The 15,810-nt window shown below is 38.1% G+C and overlaps 1 protein-coding gene and 1 pseudogene across 7 annotated transcripts in view; one reads left to right on the forward strand and one right to left on the reverse strand.

Moving 5' to 3' along the window:
• Positions 1-15,810, forward strand: part of UIMC1 (ubiquitin interaction motif containing 1) — a 106,704-nt gene that overhangs the window by 4,851 nt on the left and 86,043 nt on the right. For all 7 annotated transcript variants that reach the window (XM_029942785.1, XM_029942788.1, XM_029942789.1 and 4 more), the window contains exon 2: positions 12,544-12,698. In XM_029942785.1, the coding sequence (XP_029798645.1) occupies positions 12,552-12,698 (147 nt within the window). In that variant the 5' untranslated portion in view covers positions 12,544-12,551. The remainder of the gene's footprint in view (positions 1-12,543; positions 12,699-15,810) is intronic.
• Positions 1,321-1,868, reverse strand: LOC115293486 (annotated as a pseudogene).

Raw genomic sequence — 15,810 nt, forward strand, 5'->3', positions numbered from 1 at the left:
TCTCCCTCTTTTTTTTTTTTTTTTTTGCCTAATTGCTCTGGCCAAAACCTCTAGTATAATGTTGAATAAAAGTGCTGAGAGTGGAGATCCTTATTTTGTACCTGTTCTAAAGGGAAAGCTTTTAGTCTTTCACCATTAAGTATGAAGTATTAAGAATTATTTTTTCAATGTTTATTTATATTTGAGAGAGAGAGAGAGAGACCATGTGTGAGCAGGGAAGGGACAGAGAGAGAGATGGAGACAGAATCTGAAGCAGGCTCCAGGCCCCAAGCTGTAAGCACAGCAAGCCTGATGAGAGGCCCAAACCCATGAGCCTTGAGATTATGACCCAAGCAGAAGTCGGACACTCAACTGACTGAGTCACCTAAACCCCCCTCTTTTTTTAATAAAAAAAAATTCAGGAGGCACCTGGGTGGCTCTGTCGGTTAAGTGTCCAACTTCGGCTTGGATCATGATCTCACGGTTCGGGAGATTGAGCCCTGAGTTGGGGTCTGTTGACAGCTTGGAGCCTGGAGCCTGCTTAAGATTCTGTGTCTCCTCTCTCTGCCCCTCCCCTGCTTGTGCTCTGCCTACCCCCCCTCCCCAATAAAATCACAAACCGGGACATCATGGCCTGCTTGAGTTGGTCAGATGCTTAACCACAACGAGCCACCCAGGTGCGTCTCTGTCTGTGTGTCTGTCTCTCTCTATATAATGTTTAATTAAAATTTTTTTTTAAGTGTTTGTTTTTGAGAGAGAGTGTGCTCGAGAATGAGCAGGGGAGGGGCAGAGGGAGAGGGGGACAGAGGATCTGAAATGGGCTCTGCACTGACACCAGAGAGCCTGATGTGGGGCTTGAACTCATGAACCCTGAGAAATCGGATGCTTAACCAACTGAGCTATGCAGGTGCCCCACCATTAAGTATTAAGTAAACCATGAGTTTTTCATAGATACTTCTTATCATGTTGAGGAAGTTCTGTTTCTGGTTGTTTAGTGTTTTTATCATGATGGGGTATGGAATTTTGCCAAATGCTTTTTCTGTGTTTATTAAGATAATCATTGTTTTTATCTTTTATTCTATTGATATGATATACTGCATTGTGTTTCAGATCTTAAACCAACCCTGCATTCTTTTGATACATCCTACTTGATTATGGTATATAATTCTATTTACATGATATTGTATTTGGTTCGTTAGTATTTTGTTGAGGATTTTTGCATCTATATTTATAATAGATATTCATTTCTCATTTTCTTTTTTTTTAAATGATTTTATTTTACTTTGTTATTTTTTTTATGGTGAAAAAAATGTATATTTAGATTTAGCCAGCTGAATTCGCTTAGGTGATCCCAGTTTTGTTGGCAATATCCAAAGCATCATAGTCAGGAGCCAGTCGAACATATGCTTTCTTTTCTCCATTGGGCCTGATCAGAGTGTTGACCTTGGCCACATCAATGTCATAGAGCTTCTTCACAGCCTGTTTGATATGGTGCTTGTTGGCCTTGACATCCACAATGAACACAAGAGTGTTGTTGTCTTCTATTTTCTTCATGGCTGACTCAGTTGTCAGCAGGAACTTGGTGATGGCATAGTGGTCAAGCTTGTTTCTCCTGGGGGCGCTCTTTCGAGGATATTTGGGCTGCCTTCGGAGACGCAGTGTCTTGGGCCATTAGAATGTAGGTGACGTGTGGATCTTTTTTTATGACTATGGATGCCTTTCAGTACTGCTTTCTTGGCCTTCAAAGCCTTTGCTTTGGCTTTGGCTTTAGGAGGGGCAGGGGCTTCCTTCTTCGCCTTTGGTGCCATCTTTATGAAAGGGCTAAATGATTTTATTTTTAAGTAATCTCTATACCCAGTGTGGGGCTCGAACTCACGACCCTGAGACCAAGAGTCACGTCCTTCACCAACTGAACCAGCCAGGTGCCCCATTTCTTATTTTCTTTTGTTGTCTTTGTTTAGTTTTGGGATCAAGTGGTCAGGTAGAATGAGCTAGGAAGTGTTCTCTCTCTCTCTTTTTTTTAAGACTTTTGTGAGAGATCATTACTTTTTCTTTAACTGTTTAGTTGAATTTGACAGCAAATCAGATATGGTGGGACTAGAGTTGAGCTGAAAGACATAGGTGCATTTGTACATCTTGTAGGCCTTTGTATTGAGTTTGTTATTGAAAACCTAAGAGTGAATGCTCCTGCAAAGTTACAAAGTAGAGAAAGAATAAGATTGAGTATAGCATAGTGGTAAATACTTTTATTTAGTGAGAGGCCTAGAATTAAGAGTAAGAAAAAGAGAAGTCAGATCTAGGAGAAAACTCACTTGAGCAGTGTCACAGACATGAAGTTAGAATATCATAAAGAAGGGATTTGCCAGTATGGCTAGGGGAATGAATGCTGAAGAGGCATATTTATTTTTGAGAGAGAGAGCGAGCGAGCGAGCGCACATGAGCAAGCGAGCACAAGCAGGGGAGGGGCAGAAAGAGAGGGAGACACAGAATCCAAAGCAGGCTCCAGGCTCTGAGCTGTCAGCACAGAGCCTGATGCAGGGCCAGGACTCACAAACCAACTCACAAACCAAACTGTGAGATCATGACCTGAGCCGAAGTTGGACTCTTAACCACCTGAGCCACCCAGGTTACCCTGGAATGCTCTTGATCTCAGTTCATGGGTTTGAGCCCTGAGTTGGGCTCAGTGCTTAGGGTGTGGAGCCTACTTGGAATTATTCTTTCTATCTCTCTCTGCCCCTCTCCCACAAATAAATAAATAAAACTTAAAAATAAAGTTAACATCAAAAGTTAAATTATTTTCAGAGTTTAGAAGTTTAAAGAAAAATAAAAGTAATATTTGCATATGTTCAAAATTCAAGCAGTAGGGAAAAGGCCTCTCCTCTATCTCTCACATTCTTTCTTGCACTTTTGGCAATTTCTTGTGTAGCTTTCCAGGTAAATTTTATTTTATTATTTTATTTTATTATTAAAATTTTTTTTAATGTTTATTCTTGAGAGAGAGAGAGAGAGAGAGCGTGCACGTGCAAGCAAGCGAGCATGAGCAGAGGAGGGGCAGAGAGAGGGAGACATAGAGTCTGAAGCAGGCTCCAGGCCCTGAGCTGTCTGCACAGAACCTGATGTGGGGCTGAACTTATGAACCACAAGATTGTGACCTGAGCCAAAGTCAGATACTTAACTGACTGAGCCACCCAGGTTCCCCTCTTTCCAGGTAAATTTTAAAACAGAAAGCTGTGCGTATGTTTCAATTTACACAAATAAGGGAGCCTGGGTGGCTTAGTCGGTTAAGCGTCTAACTCTTGATCGTGGCTCAGGTCATGACCTCACAGCTCAGTTGGTGAGTTTATGCAGTTGAAAATCCATGTATAATCTTTGATTCCTCAAAAACTTAACTACCAATCGCCTGCTGTTGACTAGAAGACTTACTGTTAACATATGTTTCTAAGTTATATGTATTCCCACAAGGTAAGCTAGCAAAAAGAAAATGTCTTAAGAAAATAATAAAAAATACGTTTATAGTACTATACTGTAAAAAAATCACATAGAAGTGGACCTGGGTAGTTCAAACCCACATTGTTCAAAGGTCAACTGCATTTACCTTTGCTGTTTATCTTTTTTTTTTTTCAATTTTAGCAAAATATACATAATTTACCAGTGTGCAAAATTTTGTCAGAATATACACAAAAATTTACCATTTTAACCATTTTAAGTGTACAGTTCATTGGTGTTTAGTACATTCACATTGCTGTTTAACTATCAACACCATCCATTTCCAGAACTTTTTTGGTCTTCCCAAACTGAAACTCTCTACCCATTAAATAATAACTACACATTCCTCATTTCCCTCAGCCCCTGACAAACACCATTCTGCTTTCTATGAATTTGACAACTTTAGGTATCTCATATAAGTGGAATCATACAGTATTTGTCCATTTGTGTCTGACTCATTTCATTTAGCATATTCAGAGTTTATCCATGTGGAAGCATATGTTAGAATTTCCTTCTTTTTAAAGGCTGAATAATATTCTACTGTATGTATATATCATATTTTGTGTCTGTCAATGGATACTTGAGTTACTTCCACTCCTTGACTATTGTGAAGAATGCTACTATGAGTGTGGGTGTACAAATATGTTTGAATCCCTGCTTTCACTTCTTTTGTTTATATACACGGAAGGGGAGTTGCTGGATCATATGATAATTCTAACGTTTTTTTTTTTACTGTTTTTATTTATTTGAGAGAGAGAGAGAGAGAGAGAGAGAAAATGAACAGAGGAGGGTCAGAGAGAGAGGGAGACACAGAATCTGAAGACAGGCTCCAGGCTCTGAGCTAGCTGTCAGCACAGAGCCTGATGTGGGGCTCGAAACCATGAACCATGAGATCATGCCCTAGCCAAAGTTGGACGCCTACCCGACTGAGCCACCCAGGCGCCCATATTTTTAACATTTTGAGCAACTGCCATACCATTTCCTATGGCAACTGCACCATTTTCCATTCCTCCTAGCAGTGCACAGGGGTTCCAGTTTCTAAACATCCTCTAGCAGGTGCCATTTTCTGTTTTCTGGATAGTAGCCATCCTAAGGAGTGTGAGGTGATTATGGTTTTGGTTTGTATTTCCATAATGATTAATGATGTTGAACATCTTTTCATATGCTTATTGGCCATTTGAATATCTTCTTTGGAGAAATGTCTGTTCAGATTCTTTGGCCGTTTTTTAAATTGGGTTGTTTTTTGGTATTGTAGGAGTTCTTTATATATTCTGAATATTAACTCCTTATCAGCTAAATAATTTGCAAATTTTTTTTTACCATTTAGTGGGTTTCTTTTTCACTTTATTGATACTGTCCTTAATGCATAAGATTTCATTTTATTATATTTCATTTCATTTTATATGTTTTAAAAATAAGATTTGCCTGTTCTTTTTTTATTCTTATTAATTAAAAATTTTTTTTAATGTTTTATTAATTTTTAATACAGGGGAGACAGAGCATGAGCGGGGAGGGTCAGAGAGAGAAGGAGGTACAGAACTGGAAGCAGGCTCCAGGCTCTGAGCTAGCCGTCAGCACAGAGCCTGACGCGGGGCTTGAACCCACGAACGTGAGATCTGACCTGAGCCGAAGTCGGAGGCTTAACCGACTGAGCCACCCAGGCGCCCCTCTTATTAATTTTTTGAGAGAAAGAGAGTGCATAGGAGGGGCAGAGAGAGAGGGAGGGAAAGATTCCCAAGCAGGCTCCACCCTGTCAGCACAGAACCCTACATGGGGCTCTGTCCCACGATCATGAGATCATGACCTGAACTGAAACCAAGAGTTGGATGCTTAATCAACTGAGCCAGCCACATGCCCTAATGCATAAGAATTTAAAATTTTGACAGTTAATTATTTTTGCTGTTGCCTGCTCTTTTAGAGTCCTATCTAAGAAATCATTGCCAAATGCAATGCCAGTTTATTTTTTTTCTTTGGAATTTAATCTCTTTAGGTTCATGATACTAAGTCATTGTTCTCAACTATATTTATTGCTAATGCTGGAGAATCAGTAACTATTTTCATGTGTAGTAAAGAAGATTGAGAGAATAAAGATGTCTGTCTGGTAAGGGCAGTGGAAGGAACAAATGTATTTTTTTTTAATTTTTTAAATTTTCTTTTGAGAGAGAGAGAGACAGCTTGAGCAGGGGAGGGTCAGAAAGAGGGAGATACAGAATCCGAAGCAGGCTCCAGGCTCCAAGCTAGCTGTCAGCACAGAGCCCGATGCGGGGCTCAAACCCATGAACCGTGAGATCATGACCTGAGCTGAAGCCCGACACTTAACCAACTGAGCCATCCAGGTGCCTCCTAATGTATTTGAAATAGAGTTGAAAGGGATAGACTTAGAATTTTGTGGTTATAGTTAGATTTTTCTTCATTAAAGCTATGTTATTCAGTAAACAGAGGTTTGGTATTATCAAGCTTTTATTGTCATTGGTGACAAAATAAAAAATGGTTTGTATTTATAATTTTAATTATGAAGATGACAAAAGGGAGCTTTTGCTATTATTTTTTTATTGGGTTTAAATATTTTGACACCTCAATAAAACTTTTTTGGGGGCTCCTGGCTGGCTCAGTCAGTAGAGCATGTGACTCTTGATCTTGGGGTCATGAGTTTAAGCCCCGGGTTGGGTGTAGACATTACTTAAATTAATAAATCATTTTTTAAAAAAAGCTTTTTCAGTAATTTATGTTAGAAATCATTTCCAAATTAAGAATACAGAATCCATTGAGATGAGAAATATAAGGGACGCCGTAGAGGTTAATTGTAACTTTATGCTCTACCAGAGTTGCACTTAAGCCTGTTTGCGTCTTGTCTTTTGTTTTCTTTTCTTTCTTGATTTTAATGTTTGTTTATTTTTGAGAGAGACTACAAGGGTGAGAGGGATGGGGGGGCGGGGCAGGGGGTTACAGTGGATTTGAAGCAGGCTCTGTGCTGATAGCAGAGATCCCAATGCAGTGCTTCAACTCATGAACTGCAAGATCATGACCTGAACTGAAGTCAGATGCTTAACTGCCTGAACCACCAGGTGCTCTTCAACTTCTTTTTAATTTTGACATAGATATTTCTGTATCTGAATATATTTCAGACTATTTCCGATCCCTGAACAGCAGACACACTGTATTTGTCTTTTTCCCATCTTTCCTTTTCCAAATCTAGTATATTTATTCATACATTAATTTGGTCATTAAAACATTAAATCATTTATTCAGTAACATTTATTGGAAGCTAAGCTCTGAGTTAAATACTGGGATTCAGACATGAATAAGAAAGTTTCTGCCTCTGTAACTTCGCAGTTTCCTAAGGAAATGAGTCAGTAACCATCATTAAACGCAATATAATTCTTCAGTGTCATGCTCAAATTCCACCTGAATAGCAAGGCCTTTCTCAATTTACCCAGCCTAACTGACCCTGGCCTCACGTTTTTGTGGAATACTATGGCATATATCGTTTGTGTTAAATAATTGGGAGATGTCTTCTTCTTAGCAGTGGAATTAAATACATATGCTGTAATGAAAATAGTCTTAACATCTTTTTCCCTTCCATTCCTTTTTAGATGTTTAATGTGCTTATATTTTACTTACATAGTCATTCATTTAGGCAGCTCAAATTCTAAGTCTTTTCATTAGATTTAATTTGTATTGCCTTTTCCTGTTCCTGTTGAGCAAAAGCTTAGTTTCCATACCAGTTCTAAAGTTGCAGTCTTTGTAAGTGATCCTAATTTTCTTTTAAGAGGAAAGAGCAAATAAATGAGTAAGTGAAGGAAGAACAAAATAACAATTTTATTTTTTCACTTTTTATTTTTAAAACATGTTTATTTTGAGAAAGAGTGTGAGCAGGGGAGGGGCAGAGGGAGAAGGAGAGGGTGAGAGAGAATTCGAATTTGACAGTGCAGAGCCTGACACAGGCCTCCATCTCACAAACCCTGAGATCATGACCTGAGGGGAAATCAAGAATTGGATACTCTGCTGGCTGAGTCACCCAGGTGCCCCAAGAACCACAATTTTAAAATAGAAAAATAAGTATGTAATTTTGTCTCTGACCATGTTATAACAAATGGATTTATGAGGCTTTAAAAATTTGCCTCTTTAAAAATAACTGAACAGGGGCGCCTGGGTGGCTCAGTTGGTTAAGCATCCAACTTTGGCTCAGCTCATAATCTTGCAGTTCATGGGATTGAGTCTTGAGTTGGGCTCTGTGCTGATAAGTCAGAGCCTGGAGCCTGCTTCAGATTCTGTTTCTCCCTTTCTCTCTGCCCTACCCCTACTCACTCTCTCTCTCTCTCTGTGTCTCTCAAAACAAACAAACAAAAAACCATTAAAAATAACTGAGCAGATATACACTTATGAAAATAGGTTTTATATGTTCATGATATATTATCTTCACATTTTTCTTATTCTAGAATGTTGTGAGTTCAGCCCAAAATTGAGGCTTTTAGGCTTTAATTTTCTTAGATTTACTCTGTAAAACAGATCAGGACACCTGGAGAAAATGTGTTTGATATGTCTTGATGGGCCTTGTTTTTTTGTCCATTCAGTCACTCTAAAGTCTTTTTTATTTTTTTAACCTTTATTTTTACTTTTGAGAGAGTGCACAAGTGGGGGAGAGGCAGAGAGAGGGGTCAGAGGATCCAAAGTGGGCTCTGTGCTGGCAGCAGAGAGCCTGACTGGGGCTCAGACTCATAACCATGAGATCATGACCTGAGCTAAAGTTGGAAGCTTAACCAACTGAGCCACCAGGCACCCCTCTAAGTCTTTTGAGAGACTTTGGAGAATTTAGCCCATTTACATTTAACGTAATTATTGATAGTTGTGTACTTATTGTCTTTGTGTGTATGTGCCTGTGCTTGCATATGTGTGTGCACATCGTTTGTTAGTTTTCTGGTTGCTTGTCATTCCTCTGTTCCTTCTTTTCTTGCTCTCTTCCTTTGTGATTTGATGATTTTCTCTAGCAGTATATTGAGATTCTTTTATCTTTTGTGTATCTACTATTGGTTTTTGCTTTGTGATCATGGGGCTTACCGAGAGCAACTTAAAAAAGTCTACTTAAAGTTGATAACAGCTTAAGTTTGAGTTCATTCTAAAGCTCTACACTTTTACTCAGCCCACAGTGTTTTGTTTCTGGTGTCACAATTTATATTTAAAAATTTTTAATGTTTATTTTTGAGAGAGAGAGAGACAAGACAGACCGAGTGTGACTGGGGGAGGGGCAGAGAGAGAGAGACAGAATCCAAAGCAGGCTCTGAGCTGTCAGCGCAGAGCCTAACATGGGGCTTGAACTCACAAACCATGAGATCATGACCTAAGCTGAAGTTGGGTGCTTAACAGACTGAGCCACCCAGGTGCCCCACAATTTTTATTTTCTTAAAAAGTTTGAGACAGAGAGAGAGAGAGTGTGTGTTTGAGCGGGGTAGATGCGGGGGAAGGGAGAGAGAGAGAGAGAGAGGAGGGAGGGAATATTAAGCAGGCTTCATGCTCAGCGTGGAGCCCAACTTGGGACTTTGTCCTATGACCCCTAGGATCATGATCTGAGCTGAAATCAAGAGTCAGATGCTTAACCAACTGAGCCACCCTGGTGCGCCATAATTTACAGTTTTTAATTTTGCGCATCCCTTAACAAATTATTGTAGTCACAGTAACTAGTTCATTTTCTTTCTTGCTTTTAAGATTTTCTCTTTTTCTGTAACTTTTGACACTTTATTATTTAAAAACATTGATTTTTAACATTTATTCATTTTTGAGAGATAGAGAGACTGAGTGTAAGCAGGGGAGAAGGGCAGAAAGAGAGGGAAACACAGAATCTGAAGTAGGCTCCAGTCTCTGAGGTGTTAGCATAGAGCCTGACACAGGGCTCGAACCCACAAACCACAATATCATGACCTGAACCAAAGTCAGATTCTTAACCGACTCAGCCACCCAAGCGCCCCACTTCTGACATTTGTCTTGATGTGGATTCTTTTGGGTTTATCTTTTTTAGAACTCTCTGGGCTTCCTGAATCTGGATGTGTTTCCTTTCCCAGTTTAGGGAAATTTTTATACATTTTCTTCTTTAAACAATTTTCCTTCTTGTTTGTCTCCTTCTTCTGGGACCCCTGTAATGTGAATGTTGGTCTGCCTGATTTTGTCCTTCCCATAAGTTCTTTAATGCATCTTCACTCTTTTTTTTTTTTTAAGGTTATATTTTCTTTCTTTTTTTTTTTTAATTTTTAAATGTTTATGTTTGAGAGAGAGAGAGAGAGAGACAGAGTGTAAAAGGGGGAGGGGCAGAGAGAGAGGGAGACACAGAATCCGAGCAGGTTACAGGCTCTGAGCTGTCAGTACAGAGCCCGATGCAGGGCTTGAACTCATGAACTGCGAGATCATGACCTGAGCCAAAGTTAGACACTCAACAAACTGAGCCACCCAGGCACCCCAGTGTATCGTCACTCTTTATTCATATTTTTTCTTTTGCTGCTCTAATTGGATGAGTTCCACTGGTCTGTCTTCAAGTGTAGTGATCTTTTCTTTTTCACGTAGTCTGATGTTAAATCCCTATGTTGTATTTTTCAGTTCTATCATTGCATTCTTGAGTAATGTGACTTCTGTTTGATACTTTCTTTTATAATCTTTTAATTAAAATTCTCATTTTATTATTTTATTCTCCTGAGTAGTGAGCAATTTTGTGACCATTATTTTGAACTTCTTTGTTAGGTAAATCATTTATCTCTTTCCCTAAGGCGTTTTTCTAAATTTTATCTAATTCTTTTTGTTTGGAACATCTTTCTCTGGGTTTTTTTTTTTTTTTTTCCATTTTCTTTGACTCCATGTTGATTCTGTGCATTAGATAAAATTAGCAAATTTTGAAAGAATGGCCTTATGTAGGAGATGAACCTTATCTTTCAACCTCGCCAGAGCTTTTAGTTGTCTCTCAAAGCTTTGTGGTTATCCATGCAGCCTAGTGTATTTTTAGTGGCTCTAGCACTTGAAGGTATGTCAAGAACTGTTACTGTCCCGAGGGGGAAGACCTCAGCACCTAGATTGAGGCTGATTGGAAGCCAAACCCTCTGGCTGCCGCATTTAAAGTATGCAAATATATAAAGTCCTGCAGGACTGTCAGTGTAAGTTAAGTCCCAGTGGCCCCCAGAGGCAGGTCATCTGGAAGAATCCCCTGGGAAGCAGCTGTAAAAATTGGAGTGTCAGACAAGGGTACAAACTCCTTTCTGGGAGATGCTGGCAAGCTTGAGTGAGGCAGAGGGAGATGTAAAGATGGTGCCTACTGGACTCTGCCTTTGAATACTTCAGTAGGCACCTAGATGTATGTTAAATTTGATGCCTACCCCTTAGGTTCATAATTTAAGATAAGCAAATAAGTCTCTTTTACAGAAAGTCCAGATGCTTTTCAGTTGGCTGCATTTGTGCTGAGCCCTGGCATGGTGGGTGATTTGTCATGTGTCAGCTTTTTGAGAACTGCTTTTCAATTCCTTTTGGTTTTGGAAGTATTTTTTTTAACTTTTTTTTTTTAATGTTTTATTTATTTTTGATACAGAGAGACACACAGCATGAGAGGGGAAGGGACAGAGAGAGAGAAGGAGACACAAGACAGGAAATAGGCTCCAGGCTCTGAGCTAGCTGTTAGCACAGAGCCCGACGCGGGGCTCGAACCCACGAATGTGAGATCTGACCTGAGCCGAAGTCGGATCTCTTGGCTTTCAAAGCTAGATGTTTAGGGGGTTTATCTCTCAGGTGCAGGTCTTAAAGTTGTGGTGCCAGATATGTAGTTCAAACTGATCTCTCCTCAGAGAAAAGCTCCTGGGTTGTCTCATTGTGGGTTATTGTGCCTGAAGTGGGGATTATGATGAGATTTCTCTTAACCTTGCTTTGATGGTTTCCCTCTCATTTATCTTATGTGAATTGGTTGCTCTGCCAGGTTTTAAGTTTATTTAAAAAGAATTTGTTCCATATATATTTGTAGATTTAGTGTGTCCATAGGAGGAGGTTAAATCAAGATCTTTACTGTGTCATTTTGAACTGGACCCTCCTTTCAAAATATTTTTAAGTTTTCATTTGCAAGTCTTGCCTTATTTTGTTTAATTTATTCATAAGAATTTTATCATTTTTGATGCTATTAGAAATGGAATTTTTAAAATTTAATTTTTGAGTTTTTTGCTAGTGGATAATAGTACAATTTATTTTTGTGTAATGACTATATGCTGCAGTCTTTTCTGAACTTCTTTGTTAGTTGTAATAGTTTTTCAGTGAAGTTCCTAATTTTTTTGTTTGTTTTAATACAAGACCATGTCATCTGCAGATAATGATAGTTTTAGTTTTACTTCTTCCTTTCCAATTTGGATGTCTTTTTATTTTTTATTTATTTTTGAGAGAGAAGGCAAGCAGGGGAAGGGCAGAGAGAGAGAGGGAGACAGAGAATCCCAAGTAGGCTCTGTGCTGACAGCATAGAGCCTGACATGGTGCTCAAACTCATGACCCATGTGATCATGACCTGAACTGAAACTGAGTTGGACACTTAAGTGACTGAGCCACCCAGATGCCTCAGTTTGGATATCTTTTATTTCTTTGTGTAGTTGGCCTAACTAGAACCTCCAGGATAATGTTCATTAGAAATGATGAAAGCAGACATCCTTGTCTTGTTTCTGTCTTAAGGAGAAAGCTTTCAGTCTTCTATGTTTAAGTATATTAACTATGGGTTGTTTTTTTTTTTTGACATGTTCTTTATCAAGTGGAGGCATTCCTGTTGAAAAAAATTCTTTTAAGTTACAGTATGTAGTCAAGAGAACCAGTTATCTAAGTTAATGTTTAAGAACTTGGATAAATTATTATATTATTATTTTATTGAAATGTCCCTACAGAGATTAGGTATATACCTATCTATATAGATATCTATAGTTTTTTAAATAGAAAAATTGAAATTTTAATGAGTAGTGGAAATGTTTAGAAGTTGTTTTACTTCTTTTAGATGGAAACCTTTTTTTTTTATATGACTAAATTATAGATAGCATCTGGAAAAATTACACTTTGAGTAAATTACTTAACCCTGTGTTTCAGACAAAAGGATGCCTCGGAGAAAGAAAAAAGGTAAAGAAGCCACTGAAGCCCAGAACTTAGAGAAGAAAGATGCAGAAACTGCCAGTTCTGTCAATCTGAAGAGGAAACGTAGGCTTGAAGATGCTTTCATTGTGATATCTGATAGTGATGGAGAGGTCAGTATTCTGAAGAGTGGGGCTTTAGCTCTCAACCATGCCTTCTTCATGGCTTGTTTTATGACTATACCTTAATGCCAACTTGCTGGAGTGTGCAGTTTTTTACTCAGCTTCATTTTGATTTGTAAATGGAATTAAGAATTACTTAAAAGAAAGTAATACTGTTTGGCTGAGACTGGTTCATTACTCATTTTTGTAATATAGTGACCCAAGATGGTATTTTTAAACTATTAGAATAATCTAAGTCAAATGTAAGTGTTTATGCTGGCACATTTCAAGTGATCAAAGCCACATGAGTGTAGTGTCTGCTGTATTAGATGGCACAGTTTTAGAACATTTCCCTCATTGTGGAAACTTAAAACATTTTATTTATTTGTTTGTTTGTTTATTTATTTATTTAGAGATCATGTATGCAAGCAAGGAAGGGGCAGAGAGAGGGAGAGAGAGAATCCCAAGCAGTCTATGCACTGTCAGCATAGAGCCCCACATGAGGCTTAAACTTACAAACTGTGAGATCATGACCTGAGCTGAAATCAAGAGTCAGACACTTAACTGAGTCACCTAGTACCCCTCATTGTGGAAAACTTTATTGGACAGTGCCATTTTTGGACAATGCTGCTTTAGATCTTAACATCTCTTCTTTGTTCCTTTTTTCCATTTGTTTATTAGGGATTTCCTTTGGTCTTTAGGTCACATAGAGGAAGGAAGAGGAAGGAACTAAGTCAATTTTTTCTTCCAAGTTTACTTCACTTTTATCTTCTAACTTATTTGATGTGGTAGAACTACTCATTTACCTTGTTATAAAGCTCAGAATTGTCTTTAACTCATTCCTCTTTCTCATATTTTATATTTAATCATTTACCATATCCTTTAGTTTTTACCTCTTAAATGACGCTCAGATCTATTCTTTCTCTTTCATTTCCATTTCTTTCCTTGATTATCTATTATTTGAGTTCTTGTAACAGACTCTGAACTTGATTATCTACCTTTGGTTTTCTCTACGTTTCACTAAGTTTACTCCAACTCTTTTTTTTTTAATGTTTATTTTTGAGAGAGAGGGACAGAACTTGAGAGGGGGAGGAGCAGAGAGAAAAGGAGACAATCCAAAGCAGGTTCCAGGCTCTGAGCTGTCAGCACAGAGCCTGTTATGGGGCTCAAACCCACAAACCGTGAGATCATGACCCCTGCTGAAGCCAGATGCTTAACAGACTGAGTCATCCAGGAGCCCCTATTCCAGCTTTCTTTTAAGAATTCAGGTTTTAGATTGTTGTGCTTGCTTACTTAAAAAATCTTTGATTCTCTAGTCCATACAAGATCAATTTGGAATTTTAATATAGTATACTCCATTAGAAGCTTCAGAGTTTGTTCTCATTTATATTCTTATTAGTAGTGCATTAGTTGCCTTGTTCTTTGTGAAGACTATGACCGCATTTTTTATTTTTCCCAATTTCATAGTCAAGAAGTTGTATATTTTTAATAATTAGGAAAATAGAGCAATTTTTCACATCTCTATTGGGTATTTGTTTATTCTTTTGAATTTCCTTATAGTCTAGTTTTTAATTAGGATTTTTGTCTAAATAGTTTTTAAAAAATTTTAAAAGTATAAAGAAAACAAGGGGTGACTCAGTTGGTTAAGCATCCAAGTCTTGATTTCAGCTCAGGTCATGATCTCATTGTTTGTGCGTTTGAGCCTTGTATCGGGCTCTGTGCTGACAGTGCAGAGCCTGCTTGGGATTTTTTCTCACTTTCTCTCTGCCCCTCCCCTGCTCATGCTCTTTTTCTCTCTCAAAATAAATAAATACACTTAAAAAAAAGGAAAATAAAAAAAAAATCCATCAATTCTACCACTTGTATAACCTGTCCTTTTTTTATTTTCCTTTTACATTTATTTATTTTTGAGAGACAGAGAGAACATGAACAGGGGAGGGGCAGAGAGAGAAAGAGAATCTGAAGCAGACTCAAGGCTCTGAGCTAGAGGGCTGCACAAAGCCCAACGCAGGCCTCTAACCCATGAACCGTGAGATCATGGCCTGAGCTGAAGTTGGACGCTCAACCGACCAAGCCATCCAGGCACCCCTAACCTGTCTTAATATTAACAAAAATGAAATAACTATACATAAACATACAGAGATATGTTAAAACATTTTATACATAGATGTTAAAACAGATATAAACAAATAAAAACAGTTCAAAACCTTTTGAAAACAGAATAGTATAGAAACCGATATAGTGAAGATGTACACCTCAGTGTACATTTAATAAAAGGTAAAATTTTCTAAATTTTTCTAAATGAAATTCTTTAATGAATATGCCGTAAATATATATATTATTTACATTTATTTATTTTTGTGAGACAGAGATAGAGCACAAGTAGGGGAGGGTCAGAGAGAGAGGGAGACACAGAATCTGAAGCAGGCTCCAGGCTCTTGTCTGTTAGCACAGAGCCTGATGTGGGACTTGAACTCACAAACTGTGAGATTATGACCTGAGCCGAAGTCAGATGCTTAACTAACTGATACACTCAGGCCCCAATAAAATCTTTTATAAGAGAGGAATCATGCTACATAGGTTGTTTTACTTTTTCACTTAATATTTATTGCAGATCTTTTTATAATAATACATATAGATCTAGCTCATTTTTTTTAAGTTGTCAAATATGCCACAAAGGAGAGTCTGTAAAATGTATATCATAATCTTTTTTTTTTTCTTTACTTAAATCCCCATCACCTGTTTCACCCATTCTCCCCCCACCTCCCCTCTGGTAACCATCAGTTTGTTCTCTATAGTTGAGTGTTCTTGGTTTGTTTCTTTCTGCCTGTCTCTGTTTTTTTCCTTTGCTCATTTGTTTCTTAAATCCCACATGAGTGAAATCATAAGGTATTTGTCTTTCTCTGACTGACTTATTTCACTTAGCTCCTTTCAAGTCATTGCATAATGTCAATTTCATTCTTTTTTATGGCTAAGTAATATTCCATTATTAGTATGTATACATATATATGTACACATACATATACCACATCTTCTTTATCCATTTTTCTATTGAACACTTGGGCTGCTTCCATACTTGGCTATTGTAAATAATGCTGCTATAAACATAGAGGTGCAGGTATCC

Source organism: Suricata suricatta, chromosome 6 (assembly GCF_006229205.1).
Source record: "Suricata suricatta isolate VVHF042 chromosome 6, meerkat_22Aug2017_6uvM2_HiC, whole genome shotgun sequence".
Classification (NCBI taxonomy): Eukaryota; Metazoa; Chordata; class Mammalia; order Carnivora; family Herpestidae; genus Suricata; species Suricata suricatta.